General features: G+C 51.0%; 1 protein-coding gene across 4 annotated transcripts in view; it reads right to left on the bottom strand.

Annotated features, from left to right (window-relative positions):
- Window positions 1–15019, bottom strand: part of KIF1A (kinesin family member 1A) — a 223114-nt gene that overhangs the window by 120775 nt on the left and 87320 nt on the right. For 2 of the 4 annotated variants that reach the window (XM_084639634.1, XM_084639636.1), the window contains exons 8-14: window positions 13991–14068; window positions 13511–13576; window positions 12393–12410; window positions 11030–11105; window positions 10550–10628; window positions 9796–9938; window positions 807–1018 (exon numbers count right to left, since the gene is read on the bottom strand). In XM_084639634.1, the coding sequence (XP_084495760.1) occupies window positions 807–1018; window positions 9796–9938; window positions 10550–10628; window positions 11030–11105; window positions 12393–12410; window positions 13511–13576; window positions 13991–14068 (672 nt within the window). Of the gene's footprint in view, window positions 1–806; window positions 1019–9187; window positions 9215–9795; window positions 9939–10549; window positions 10629–11029; window positions 11106–12392; window positions 12411–13510; window positions 13577–13990; window positions 14069–15019 lie in introns of all 4 variants that reach the window. The other 2 variants (XM_084639637.1, XM_084639635.1) reach the window with 2 other exon arrangements.

Genomic DNA, 15019 nt, shown 5'->3' with positions numbered 1-15019 from the left:
AATTTGGCAACGATCTTTTCTGTATCCTTCTCACAATCCCAAACACTTAAGACAGCTCAAGAGAGGGCTGCTGTTGGGCATAGGCTTCCCACAGGTGGAGCCAGGTGTAAACCCTGGAGACTAAGGCATGCCCCGGCACCCAGAAGGAGGAACACCTCTCCAGACAAGGAGAGGTGTCCCAATTTCTATACTAGACTTACTAAAAACTACTTAAACTACTTAACTAACAACTATTTACAATAAAAGCTAAGCAAAAAACCACTATGAAAAACTTTGCCAAGGCAAAGAGGGGAGTTCCAACAGCAGTTACGGGCAGTAAGAAGGAACTGAGGAACGCGGGCTCAGCACGGCCCCTTATACTGGCACTATGAGAGCACAGCATCACGGGGCACCAGAGCCGGCCCAACAGATACCACTAGGAAAAAAATTCCAACAGTGATGCTCAAGGTGTGCACACACCTAACTTGGAATGGCATGTGCAAGCACTTGAAGAATTGAGCTTCTGGAGGCTTTCTAAACCTGTGGGGAAATCTCTAGAAGGTCATCTTGGGGGCCTGGACTCCACAAAGTATCCTTGTCAAAGTACCTGCTGTCTTCATTTGATTTCATTACTTTGTAAGAAGCAGGAGGCTGCAGATAATCTAGGAGGCGCACAAATAATAATCGCAGAGCCTGGGCTGTTACAGTCGCTATCCGCAGGTTCAAATGCCACCATGGGAATATAAAATGGATCTGTTGCCAGATCAAGTGTGTTTCATCTTCCCCAATCTCCATAAAGCATGATGTCAGCATCCTCAGGCTCTTACCTTCAGCCTCTCAATGGCCTCTTCACTGCCCGGAGCAAACATGATGCGTTCATGGAGGCTAGAGACGGAGGCAGCTCGGCTGGACAAGGCTGAAAGCGAGGAGGACGGGCTCATCCCCACTAAGGCATTGGTCACTGTGGAGAGATTGTCAGGGCGTTGACTCAGTTCTGCCAGGCTACGGTTACCATTATTGTTCTCAAAGTCGGTCATGTCTATGGGGCAGGGAAGGGGGACAGAGGGAGGGATGGACACGTGGACAGGAAGAAGGAAAAGAAAGATAGAGAAAAGAAAGGCAGTTGGGAAAAAGTGACATGATGCGGTGAGCAGAAAGCTAGAAATTAAAACACAGAAATACACACAGCGTCATGTGCCAGCAACAGGGCTAGAGGCACTCACACCATCTCTACACCAGAAGGAGCATTCACACCACATCCAGAACAGCCACACTAAGTGTTGCTACATGGTTCTTCACCCACACCACCATCCCCCATTATGTCCCCTGGCTTGTCAGACAGAGAGCCAGGCAGAGGGCAGGAAAGTTTACTCATGATTGGGTTGGCTAATGGCTAAATGGGCAGAAGAGCCCAGTTGCCATTTTGGCCCCAATATGGTTTGATGTTCAGAAGAGCCTAGGGCACTGGGTGCTGCTCTCTTGTGAAAATCTGGCTGTGAGTGTCACAATGGGAACTGCTGGATCTGGTCCCAGTGAGCTCTTGGGGGCAGGGCCCAGCTTTTTGTTAAGTATTTGTACAATGCCTAATACCACAGGGTCCTGGTCCATGACTGAGGCTCCTAGGAGCTACCAAAATCCAAAGATGATATCACAGTGATGATGGCTCTTCTCAAAACCTGACCCATGACTCAATCTTCCCATGGCTGGGCTGGTTTGTATTCATTTCCCCAAGAATATTTAAGTGACTGGTGTTTTATTCCCTTGAGCATTAGTCCAAATATTGGAATCCAGGAACGCATGAGGTGATTCACACGGGGGGAGCTCGCACAGCTGCCCCATGTCTAACAGGTTTATGTCTTTGAGCGGGAGGCTGTTGGGAGGCAGCAGGGGGAGCCTAAGGGAGTGACAAAGCCAACCAAATGGAGTGATCATCACTCAGTGAGGGGCTGGAGAAGTAGGAGTAACGGAAAGTTGCCTGGGGTCCTGGTGCATGTGATCCAGCCTCAGAACATGGAGTAAGGTGCCTGCTGTGCAGTCAGAGACTGAGGCTGAATGGTGGCGGGGTGACAGTACCTCAGGACAACTTCCCTATGGAATCACTACACGTAGCACCAGCCACAATGGCACAGTGTTAGTGGGGGGCCAAAGAGCTGCTGACATGGGGACAGCCATCACCAGGGAGATATGGGGGAGCCAAGAAGCAACAATCACTTGGTGTTATTGTGACAAAAGGAAATGAAATGTCAGTCTGCTAGACAGCCCTCAGCCAGGCAGGACCACAGCTATTTCTAAATCTGAGCCAAATGCTCTTTCTTGTGCAAAAGAAAATGGGAAAAGGCCTTTAAAGTCTGAAAATGTCCCAATCTTGCACTTCTGCTCCCTCCACTCTCTCTGAGACATACAACACCCCAAAGATTTTTTCTGTCACTGCTCCTCTTTATTCTCTGATTGGATGATCTAATCTTTATAGAGTCCATGACCAGAGCCCAATCAAATGGAATTCGTCACACTGAGTGCTGATAAGTAGAATCATAGAATATCAGGGTTGAAAGGGACCTCAGGAGGTCATCTAGTCCAACCCCCTGCTCAAAGCAGGATCAATCCCCAATTTTTGCCCCAGATCCCTAAATGGCCCCCTCAAGGATTGAATTCACAACCCTGGATTTAGCAGGCCAATGCTCAAACCACTGAGCTATCCCTCGCACCCTACCAAATTCATCGTCCATTTTGATCAATTTCATGGTCAAAGGATTTTAAAAATCATAAATTTCATGATTTCAGCTATTTAAATCTGAAATTTCATGGTGTTGTAATTGTAGGGGTCCTGACCCAAAAAGGAGTTGTAGCGAGGTTTGCAGTACTGCTACCTTTATTTCTGCGCTGCTGCTGGTGGCGGCACTGCCTTCAGAGCTGGGTGGCTGGAGAGCAGCAGCTGCTGGCTGGGATCCCAGCTCTGAAGGCAGAGCTGCCACCAGCAGCAGCGCAGAAGTAAGGATGGCACGGCATGGTATTGCCACCTTTATTTCTGCGCTGCTGCCTGCAGAGTTGGGCCTTCAGTCAGCTGCCACCACTCTCTGGCAGCCCAGCTCTGAAGGGAGCAGAGCAGAAGTAAGAATGGCATCAGATGGTATTGCCACCATTACTTCCACACTGCTGCTGGGGGGGCACTGCCTTCAGAGCTGGTCACCCGGACAACAGCTGCCCCTCTCTGGCCACCCAGCAATGAAGGCAGCTCAGGAGTAAGGGTGGCAATACCGTGACTCCCCCTCCCCCAAATAACCTTGCAACCCCCCTGAAACCCTCTTTTGGCTCAGGACCTGCAATTTGAGAAATGCTGGTCTCCCCCGTGAAATCTGTATAGTATAGGGTAAAAGCACACAAAAGACCAGATTTCATGGGGGGAGACCAGATTTCACAGTCTGTGACACGTTTTTCACGGCCGTGAATTTGGTAGGGCCCTACTGACAAGAGAACCGGGGACAGTTGGCAAACAGCCTGTAGGCGGATGTACGTTCATATAATTTACCTGTCCAACTATGATGCATAACAACCAAATTTTTAGGAATCCTGGCCATTTCATGGACAATTTGCAAACAGGAAAATGACGAGGGCTGACACAAAAATTGTCTCGTGGGGCCATTCACACTGCAGCTGCACTGTTTGTCTGAACACTGGTATTTTAACGCCACATCAGCATTGATACGTGATCCCCTTTCATGTGTGTGTTTACAATTGTTTCTGATAATGGCCTGGTGTTGAGTCTGCGGGTGGGGTTAGTGCATACACCTGCCTGCATTTGGCCCAACACTTGGACTTCTAGGGGAGTTCTCATGGAAGCCTCCAAAGTCTCTTTACTTCTGGTGGTGCATAGCAATGGCTGCCATGGATCTAGGCCCCAGAACCAATATAGTGATGGAGAGAGAGATGGGGCCTGCTCAGGTGAGCTGTAAGAAAGGCAGCTCTGCAATGTTGGAGATCTGGCATTGTCTGGGGTCACTGAAAGCAGGGAAGGAATTACTGTGCTGATAGTTTAAAAACTGCTCAGATATACTAGATACCAGTGGTCCGGTGAAATGCCTGAGGAAGAGGGCAGGCCAAAAACCAACTGAAAGCACCGCCAGACCTTTTCAGGACTGGCTGTAGGCAGGTATGGGGTCAGCAGTACAGTGCACGTAGTTTGCTGAAGCTGCGAGGTCTCATTGTCAGAGGTGCTGAGTTTGACCCCAGCTGAGGCTGTGGGTGCTCTGCATCTCTAGAAGCCAGGCCTGGAGTGACTGACGTGGGGCATGCCGAGCTGGCCGTGGGGGCTTCTCTGAGGAGTCACTATCTGCAAGTGTGCAGAGGCTGCTGGTCTTCGCTGATGTTTGGAGGCCGGTCCTGACACCTGCTCTGCTGCCAACCTGTTCAGGGGACTGGCTAGAACACGGCACAGCCAACCAGTTCCCTCTCCATTAAAACCCCATCTGCTTCATGACGTGACTGCTTCACAAAGTTGCTTTGGGCTTTTGCTGCACCTTCGCCTCTGCTCCCCCTGGTCTGAACTTTCTGGGGTGCCAAGGGCAGGATGGTAGCCGCAGCCCTGTTCCAATCAGACACTCCCTTGTGGGCCGGGAGATGCTGGCCAGGCCTTGCCCCCTTACACTCACCCCATGGCAGCCAGGCTGTAGTTGTGGAGGGCATCAGGGAGGGCAGGATGGCCCAATGCACTCCCCCCATCCGCAGGGCACTCAGAATCAGGCCTTTCAGATTATGTGCACAAGGAGGACTCCGTGAGGGGCTAAAGGCAGTAGCCCAGTGCCTGGCAGGCCATGAGGGGCCCCCTTAAAACCACAACATGTTGGAGGCCCAGATTTTACTGATTTTTTCCTCATTTTTTTGCCCAGGATACTCATGGCTCTCCTCCCTCTGCACTATGGTAAATCTCCAGCCCCCAGGTGGCATGCTGGAACTCATACACCCCATGGAGACGGCGCAGAGACACACGTGCGGCTTACGAAGAGGGCAGCCGCCCTGGAGGCATTTGTTAGTAGCCCTCGGGTCCACAGGCACCGACTTTGTCTCTTCCCAGGGGGTGCTCAACCCCTGCTCTGCCCCAGGCCATGCCCCCACCCCACCCCGCTCCACCCCATCCGTCGAGCGCACCCCGCCCTTGCTCCTCCCCCTCCCAGGGCCTCCTGCACACCGCTAAACAGCTGATCCACAGCGGGGCAGGAGGCGCTGGGAGGGAGATAAAGGCGCTGATCAGTAGAGCCCTGCACGGATATAAAAATGTGGAAGAAAAGGTGGAGGAATTGTACTGTATGTAAGAGAGCATTATGACTGCTCAGAGCTCCAGTATGAAACTGGGGAAAAGCCTGTTGAGAGTCTTTGGGTTAAGTTTAGAGGCGAGAGCAACAAGGGTGGTGTCGTGGTGGGCGTCTGCTATAGACCACCAGACCAGGTGGATGTGGTAGACAAGGCTTTCTTCAGACATCTAACAGAAGTTTACAGATCATAGGCCCTGGTTCTCATGGGGGACTTCAATTACCCTGACATCTGCTGGGAGAGCACAACAACAGTGCACAGACAATCCAGAAAGTTTCTGGAGAGTGGGGACAACTTCCTGGTGCAAGTGCTAAAGGAATATCAACGAGGGGCTGTGCTCCTCTTGACCTTCTCCTCACAAACAGGGAAGAATTGGTAGGGGAACTAGAAGTGGGTGGCAATCTGGGCAGCAGTGACCATGAAATGGTCGAGTTCAGATCCAGCCAAAAGGAAGAAAGGAGAGCAGCAAAATACGGACCATGGACTTCAGAAAAGCAGACTTTGATTCCCTCAGGGAACTGATGGGCAGGATCCCCTGGGAGACTAATATGAGGGGGAAAAGAGTCCAGGAGAGTTGGATGTACTTTAAAGAAGCCTCACTGAGGGTGCAGGAACAAACCATCCCAATATGCAGAAAGAATAGCAAATATGGCAGGCGACCAGCTTGGTTTAACAGAGAAATCTTTGGTGAGCTTAAACACAAAAGGGAAGCTTACAAGAAGTGGAAACTTGAACAGATGAGTAGGGAGAAGTATAAAAATACTAGTCAAGCATGCAGCGGTGTAATTAGGAAGGCTAAAGCACAATTGGAGTTGCAGCTAGCAAGGGATGTGAAGGGTAACAAGGAGGGTTTCTACAGGTATGTTAGCAACAAGAAAAAGGTCAGAGAAAGTGTGGGACCCTTACTGAATGGAGGAGGCAACCTAGTGACAAATGATGTGGAAAAAGCTGAAGTACTCAATGCTTTTTTTTTTTTTTTGCCTTGGCCTTCACAGCCAAGATCAGCTTCCAGACTGCTGCACTGGGCAACACAGAATAGGGAGGAGGTGAGCAGCCCTCACTGGTGAAAGAACAGGTTAAGGGCTATTTAGAAAAGCTGGACATGCACAGGTCCATGGGGACAGATCTAATGCAACCGAGGGTGCTGAGAAAGTTGGCTGATGTGATTGCAGAGCCATTGGCCACTATCTTTGAAAATTCGTGGCGATTGAGGGAGGTCCCTGACAATTGGAAAAAGGCAAATATAGTGCCCATCTTTAAATAAGAGAAGAAAGAGAATCCAGGGAACTACAGACTGGTCAGCCTCACCTCAGTCCCTGGAAAAATCATGGATCAGATCCTCAAGGAATCCATTTTGAAGCACTTGGAGGAGAGGAAGGTGATCAGGAACAGTCAACATGGACTCACCAAGGGCAAGTCATGCCTCACCAACCTGATTGCCTTCTAGGATGAGATAACTGGCTCTGTGGATATGGGGAAAACGGTGGACGTGATATATGTTGACTTTAGCAAAGCTGTTGACAGCAAGCAAGCAAGTTAAAAAAGTATGGATTGGATGTACGGACTATAAGGGGGACAGAAAGCTGGCTAGATCATCGGGCTCAATGGGTAGCGAGCAACGGCTCTATGTCCAGTTGGTAGCCAGTATCAAGCGGAGTGCCCTAGGGGTCAGTTCTGGCGCCCATTTTGTTCAACATCTTCATTAATGATCTGGATGATGGGATGGATTGCATCCTCAGCAAGTTTGCAGATGACACTAAGCTGGGGGGGGGAGAGGTAGCTTTGCTGGAGGGTAGGGATAGGGTCCAGACTGACCTAGATAAGTTGCAGAATTGGGCCAAAAGAAATCTGATGAGGTTCAACAAGAGAAGTGCAGAGTCCTGCACTTGGGATGAAAGAATCCCACCACTGCTACAGGCTGGGGACCGACTGGATAAATGGCAGTTCAGCAGAAAAGGACTTGGGGATTACGGTGGATGAGAAGCTAGAGATGAGTCAACAGTGTTTTCTTGTTGCGGAGAAAACTAACGGCATCTTGGGCTGCCTTAGTAGGAGCGTTGCCAGCAGATCGAAGGATATCATTATTCCCCTCTATTAGGCACTAGTGAGGGCACATCTGGAGTATTGCATCCTGTTTTGGGGCTCCTACTACAGAAAGGATGTGGACAAAATGGAGAGAGTCAAGCGGAGGGCAACAAAAATGATCGGGGGCTAGGGCACATGACTTATGAGGACAGGCTTAGGGGATTGGGTTTATTTAGTCTGCAGAAGAGAAGAATGAGGGGGGATTTGATAGCTGCTTTTAACTACCTGAAAGGGGGTTCCAAAGAGGATGAATCTAGACTGTTCTCAGTGGTAGCAGATGACAGAAAAAGGAGTAATGGTCTCAAGTTGCAGTGGGGGAGGTGTAGGTTGGATATTAGGAAAAACTTTTTCATTAGGAGGGTGGTGAAGCACTGGAATGGGTTACCTAGGGAGATGGTGGAATCTCCTTCCTTAGAGGTTTTTAAGGCCTGGCTTGATAAAGCCCTGGCTGGGATGATTTAGTGGGGGATTGGTCCTGCTTTGAGGAGGGGGTTGGACTAGATGACCTCCTGAGGTTTCTTCCAACCCTAATCTTCTATGAACTAAGACCAGAAATCCAGGCCGGCTTCTTACAAGGAAAGGAAGCCTTACTCATAAGTCTGTTTCCAATGGACCAAGGGATCCCGGTCAGGCATTTGTTAATTCTGAAGGAGTCAATGGGCTGAGATCACTCTACCTGCACTAGGCTCCCATCAGCTGTTATTTCGCCTGAGACCACAGCAGGGAAATTGGGGGCTATTTCTCTGCCAAACTGACATGGATTCTAGCTATGCCACTGACCAGGGATGTCAGCTGGACTGTTGAGAGCTCTTTTACAAACAAGGCGCAGATTGCAGGGCCGCCCAGCTCACTTTCTCAAGTTCAGGAGCACATGAACTAGTTCAGTAGCCCTGCTGGTCCCAGTACAACCAGCAGTAGGATCTAGGCTGGGTCACTGGGAACACTTGTGATTTTATATCAGTGGTAGGAAGCAGATAACTTAGTGCCCATAGTTAGGGTATTGCCAGCAGAACCAGTACTGGAATCGGTACTAGTCCCAGACCCAGCAGAAGCAGCAACAGCACAGAAACAGCAGGAACCATAGCTACAGCATGGAGAAAAGAGGCCCAGGAAGTTCATTTAGAAAACCAATTCCATCTCACATGTTTTGGAGGGGAGCACAATGCAGGCAAATTCTTCAGCTAACCTCTGGCCACTCCGGTACATCGGCTCAAAACCTCAGCCAAGGCACTGACTGAGAGAAGCTGGCTAGCCTCAGTCTGGCTTCCCCAGCTCAGCACCCAGGACCACATGGCTCAAGGCTGCACTACCTCTTGTGCAGAGCTAACACAGAGTTTGAGGAAGACTGGTGCATGGCCTCCCCTGTCCTTGCCATATATCAATCCCAGGCCCCCCTCCCCTCCCCTAGCAGATGGCGCCGTGGAGGTCCCCTTGCTTGTGGATCTGGGAGAACCATCAAGCATAGCCTCACAGGAGGGCCAAGGATGAGCCTTCTAATGAGGAAAGGGAGCTCCCTGTGCGAAGAGGTTACTCTGCCAATGCAGGCAGTTGCCCACCAAACCTCCTAAGTGATCTGCGCATCCCTTGGCTGGAGCAGAGTCCTGGCTGAGCACTGTGGCAGGGTACTGGTGGGGAGGAGCAGATGACTACCTTAACACCTCCACAGCACAGCTGTGAGAGCACACAAGCTTCCCATAGCTGGGCCCTTGCTTGTAGGCAATTGGACCCCTTTGCCATGCTGTATGTATGTTCCTTTGCTACGACCGAGTCTTGAAGAAGCAGTGAAGCACACACAATACCCACAATGGGAAATACACACATTTAGGTCCTCCTGGAGCAGTGTTAGCTAAGAGAAAGAGAGGAGAGGGAGTGGGAAGAAAGACAAAAGAAAACAGAACAAGAATAGGTTCATCTTTATAGGACTAAGGAACAGAGAAGCATGCCCCTCAGGTTGAGAAGAGAGCCCGTACATTGACCCAGCCTGGGGACATCTCCCTGGGAGCAACACACGGAGCGCTCACCGAGCTGAGACTGGCTCTTTGGTGGGACAGCAGTCCTGGGACTGATAGCACAGAGGATGAGCCTGTCCCCGTGGAGCCACCCTGGGGCTGGAGACTAGGGTTCACGGTCAGCATGAGGGGTGTAGGCTAGAGTCCCCAGGATTGTGGTGATCACATGCATCTCCCTGATATCAGTAGGGGGCTTTCCCAGCAGGCTATGGCGGAGAAGCAGTGTCAGGGAGAGGAACTACAAGGAGCAACAGGGCAGGGAATGGAGATGTCTTGGTGATGTAATGCCATTGCACATCGTGGTGGGGATGAAGATGGCTGAGCCTGTCCTACCCCAGTAAACTGAAATTTAGAGAGCTCCATCTTGCTTCTCCTAAGCAAATCCCGGTCCCAGCTTAGAGCCCACAGAGGAACGTACTGTCAATGATGTCTCCGAGACCCTGGGCATAGAGCAGATCTCTCAGACGAGCCACTTCATCCTTCAGCTCCCTGATCAGCTTATTGTTAGGATCCTCATTAATGACGGCGTTGCATCTGATCTGTTTGGCACGGTCAGCATACCTGCAGAAATGGGACACATGGCCAATCACCAGACTTCCTCAGACTTCAGGTCTGAGACAGCATGGGCCAGGGACTAGGGCATTGGACTGGCATTCAGAAGACCTGGGGTCTATTTGCATATAATAATGCAAAGCATGGCTTCTCGCAGAGCCCTCGTTAGCACAGTTCAGACAGCCGAAGGCTCCCTCAGAGCTGTAGCTTTCTGGCCATGAGGCTCCCTGTTCTACTCCCATCTGCAGTAACAGACGGGGGACGCACAGAGCAAATCCAGCAACACAAAGGAGAGGGTCACAGTGTAGTCTAGTGCCAAGCTGGGAGAGGGACTAGGAAGGCCAGTGGCAGGGGTGGAGGACAGTGCTCTGTAATGCTACGGACAGAATGAATGGTTAGGGACCCTCGTCTGCTGCTTTGACATTGACACAGGGCAGTGGTAAGTGCTGCCCAGAGTGGAGCTCTGTATCAGTGAGGGGCTATGGAACAATAGTGGAATGAAGGAACAGTGAAGGCAACAGGAGGGGAATGGCTAAGGCTGTGACTTCAGATGTCACACTCCATGTTCCCCAGCCCCTGTGCAGGGGACGTGACGATGAACTGTTGTCACAGAGGCCTACCTTAAAGTACTGAGGGTCTCATCGTAGTTGATATCAGCAGGGCTGAGAGCAGCAACCATAGCAGTCCTGGAGTTACCACCTGCCAGAGAAAACACCTTGGCTCCATGAAGCAGATCTGTTCCTGGGCCCTCTTTTTAACCCCCGTTCTCTCTGCTTTCCCCTTCCTGCCAGAGCATCCCTGTCATTCTGCCCACTGAGCACACATACCAAACGGTATCCCCACCCCACAGCCCTCCCAGCTCACATGGTCACTCAGAACTCCAGCACAGGAACATCTAGTGCTTTGAATGAGTTGGGACGTAACCCTGCCCCAGTGAAGGGTCCCTGACAGCCGGAGGGCAAAGGGAGGGGGAGCAGTTAAATCAGGGAGACTATGAGAGTTCAGAAGACAGGAGCCTCTGGAGGTCTGTTGCCTGGAAATTCAGTGAGTTAAGGCCAGAACCAGGGCAAACTAAGTGAAAACCAGACTCCTTCCCTCACCCAGGTTTTCCCGGAGGAGCCAGGTCAGCACGGAGTCCCGGTACGGGATGAAGTCTGTCTTTTTCTTCTTTTTGTTCTGGAGGAAGAGAGCACAGCAGGGAGATGAGATACCTCGTTCTCTTCAAAGGTAGTGGGCTCTCAGACAGTATCAAGCAGGGTTATTCACCTAGTGACCTCCAGCCACATCTGGCCAAAGGCACACTCTTGAGCTTCCCCTAGCCTGGAGCAAACCACCTACGGTTCAGAGGTTCGATAAGGACCCAAACTCTGGATGCTGACCGAATTATCTACTTCTAGCAATCCAGCAAGAAGAGTCTGTCTATGGAGATTTTCTGCTTTAGAGTAGACCGGAAAAACATGAAGAACAACTCTGCCTCCCACTTCCACCCCCTCCCCCAACAAGCCACGATGTGATGTCCAATGGATAGGACACTAGCCAAGGACTTGGGTCTAAGTCCCTGCTCTGCCCCAGACTCCTTGTGTGACCTTGGGCAAGTTACTTGGCCTTGGTCCTCCCGACCTCACACAGGTGTTGTGAGGTGCCAGGTTCTATCGTAACAGGGGCCATACCAGCATCTGAGAGAGACTGAAGTTCAGGCAAGGCAGAGATGACTATAACAGACTGGGGGGAAGTGAACTGAATATTTTCAGACCTCAATAGATGTTTGGTTTGGGTTCGGTTTGATTCTTATTGCAGCACAACCAGTTTGTCCATCCCTTACTCCCATCCAGCCCAGTTACACACCAATACCTAGGTCAGTGAACTCTCCCCTTCATTCCCTTCAAAAGATTTTACACAGGAGAAGCAACAGTCCACAGGTGACTTCCAGCTCTGGACTGATCTTGCAACAATGGCAGCACAGTCCCAGGAAATGCCAATGTGCCCGAGACACACTATGCTAAGCCTAGCCTGTGTCACCCCTCCCTCTATTTCCAGCTGATTCAGACTAGCAAAAGCTCTCCTCTCCACCACAGCTGTTCCACTGAGATATTAATCTCAAACGCAGGGAACTGAAGGGAGCCAAGTTTAAAAGCCACTCTGTGGGCAGTGAATGAGGCCATTTTGGTACCGTTTTGACTGGCCTTGCTGTTGGCCAGCTCTTTGCTGCACAGCCTCTGCTATAGGTCACCAGTCACTGGAGCCACAGGGTTGCAGCACAGAACCTCACTGGAGGTCAAATTGTGCCTGAATTTCAGAGCAGAGCTTCCCACCGAAAACAATGGGGCACTCAGTTTAAAAATCCACGCAACAGCATGGTCCTGGGCTCCATCTCAGTAACCTCCCCCTTTCCATCCGCAATGCCCCTACCCCAGCCTGTGTTTGATCACCCAAGCCAAGGAACAGAACCCTCAAAGCACATACCTTATTGAGCCCCGAATCCTGAAAGGAAACCAGAGACATTGTTTACCATTGCATGAGCATGTGAGACAAAGAGAGGCTGAAGAGGAGGACAGTTTGCTCCAGTCAGGACAAGGGGCTGTGGGTAACTGCAACTTCCCCTCCATCACCTAGGGAAAGCTTCTACCTCTCAGAGATGAAGAACTCTCCATGGAGAGTAGGCTCTGAGCACGAGCACTACCGTGCAGCTTGCAATGGAGGAGTGAGCGTTGGGGGGGGGGAGGGAGAACGACACAAAGGCTCCTCCTACCCTGCTTGCCCCTATGCTAAGGGTAAGTTCTGGATTTTCATCAGGTAGGCTGTGGCACAGGACATGTGACTGGGAGTTATTATTTAGATTGCGGTAGCATCCTAAACACAAAGGGAAACAACCCCTCTCCCACAGAGCATATACTGAGAAAAATCAAAGCCAGACGGAGGGCAGGGGAAGGGATCCCCATACCCACAAAGTGATGAAACGGTGAGAGATGCTCATGATCCTGGCTCCATTTCCTGTTCTGCCTGGCTGCCTAATGGCTCTAGCTCCTCTTAAAAATGTATCTATTAATATATATCCATCAATGATCCTCAATCTCCATTCCCAGGAGATCCCAGCTCACCCTTCCCACCCCCAACTGCCCTGCCCCACCAGTCCCATGCAACCAACACTCCAGCCAGTCCCATGCAACGTGGATCATTCTAAAGATTCCCCCACTCCAGGGTGGGGGAGTCTGCCAGGCACCAACTGATGCCAGAGTCCATCAGTGATACCTGTCATTCTATGCCAGCAAGGGTGTGTGCGAGAGGGAGTGAGCTCAGGGGCTGATGTACTTGAGTCATGGGAAGAGAGGGCTCTTTGCTGGCTTGTTCCCGGAATGTCTGCCTCGGGGGACATTTCATAGTCACTGGCACAAGGGACTACAAGGGCTGCTCATCCAATGGCATCACTGGGGCCTAGTATGAGCAGCCCTAACTCGCGGGGTGAGCACTGATTCATGTCAGTGGGTCCATAAGTGTCAATGGGAGTCAGTGCTTCAGGGTTGCACAGTGTGGTATTATGTAATGAGGCCCACCCTGTGGACAGACCTCCTTGGCCAACCTACCATTTCAGCCAGCGCAGATATGACCTTCCCCAGCGTGGTCAGAGACTTGTTGATGTTTGCTCCCTCCTGTTGAAGGAAGACAGAAAATCCTAGGCTCCAAAAGCTGACTGACAGAGAGGGTCCTGACACACAAATCAGCTTAAGGGTGCGTGGGTGTCTGCAGCTCAGCAGAACAGCCAGGCTCAGATCCACAGATGATCCATGCACACAGCAAACATGGCCAACAGCCAGCTCCCTCCCTGCCAGGGACCCCCTGGGGAGAGGAAAGGCATTGCATGTAGCTGGTTCTCAAGAGCGAACCAGTTGGGAGCAGTGGTTGTGCTGGGTTTAGTGGCTAATCAGGATGTCATTACTGGCACTCCAGCTGTCTGAAAATCCACCAAAGAAATGAGCACACCTCTCCGTGGCTGGGGTGCACCAACAGCACCCCAAACAGCACCCAGCACCGAGTACAGCTCCTGACTCATGCTCTTCTCTTACCTTTAGCCTCGTGCCCTTGGCCCCTGTAGAGTCAGCCCGTTCACTCCCAGCCAGGTCGACCAGGCTGATTTTGCTGACCTATAAACAGAGAGGGATGCTTGCCATTGAGGGCACAACAATGACTTGCACCCATCCAGAAGGGTCCCCAAACACCTGATGCATTGCTATGCAAATGGTGCAAACAGGAACCACAATCCACCACTGAAATGCAACCACCTCTGGAGTGAAATGCAGCAGCTGTTTAGCAGTGCCCAGTCATTCTGCATAGCAGTTTGGAGGAGGAAGTAACTACTTGGTTCAACTGAAACCGTTAGGGGTGGGGAGATGGATTTGGGGGAGGCAGAATGTGATTATCCAAATTGGAATAGGGCCTGGACGCTACAGCTAACATGCCTACTCTTGCAAAGAGTGACTTGGGGTGCTTAGTGGCCATAAGTAGTCAGGACCTCACCAAAAGACAATCCTGCCAGCAGCACAGCACCCCCGCCACCAGAACAAGGGATTGGTTCAATATATGCCCTGATGGTCTCCACCAGGGAGAGCTTTATTTTTGAAAAATTAACAGCAGTTTGAGTCTGAGTCCTGTTTTCTTCAGAGTCAGGGAGAGCAGGTTTCCAGCCTTGCCCATTCAAACAGAGATTGGCAAAATCAGGAGTTGGTCAACAAACAAACTGCAGGGTGGTTGGGCACAAGTCCTCATTTGTTTGAGGAGAAGTCAGATAAGTGGCTCAAGCCCCTGGCGCTGACCCAGGGTGGGGCATACACAAGGCTTTTGGGGCGAAAACTGCCCGCTGTTATTGCCACTACAATGCATAGCAAGGCTCAGATGTGCCCCACTGTGCTGAAAACCCTACCCAAAGCGAGCTAAAGGACCCAACAGGACAGTGGAAAGTGTGGCTGGGGGTGCAGTATGGGAAGGGGACACTGAAAGTTGGGGTATGGAAGGCTAGGCTTGCAAAGCTCTCCACTAGCCTTCTTCATCTCAGCTCCTAACAAAGATGCTTATTATTTATCTACCTCTTATCTCAG

Source organism: Lepidochelys olivacea (genome assembly GCF_965140295.1).
Source record: "Lepidochelys olivacea isolate rLepOli2 genome assembly, chromosome: 9".
Lineage (NCBI taxonomy): Eukaryota > Metazoa > Chordata > Testudines > Cheloniidae > Lepidochelys > Lepidochelys olivacea.
This window is presented reverse-complemented; position numbering and strand designations above follow the sequence as displayed.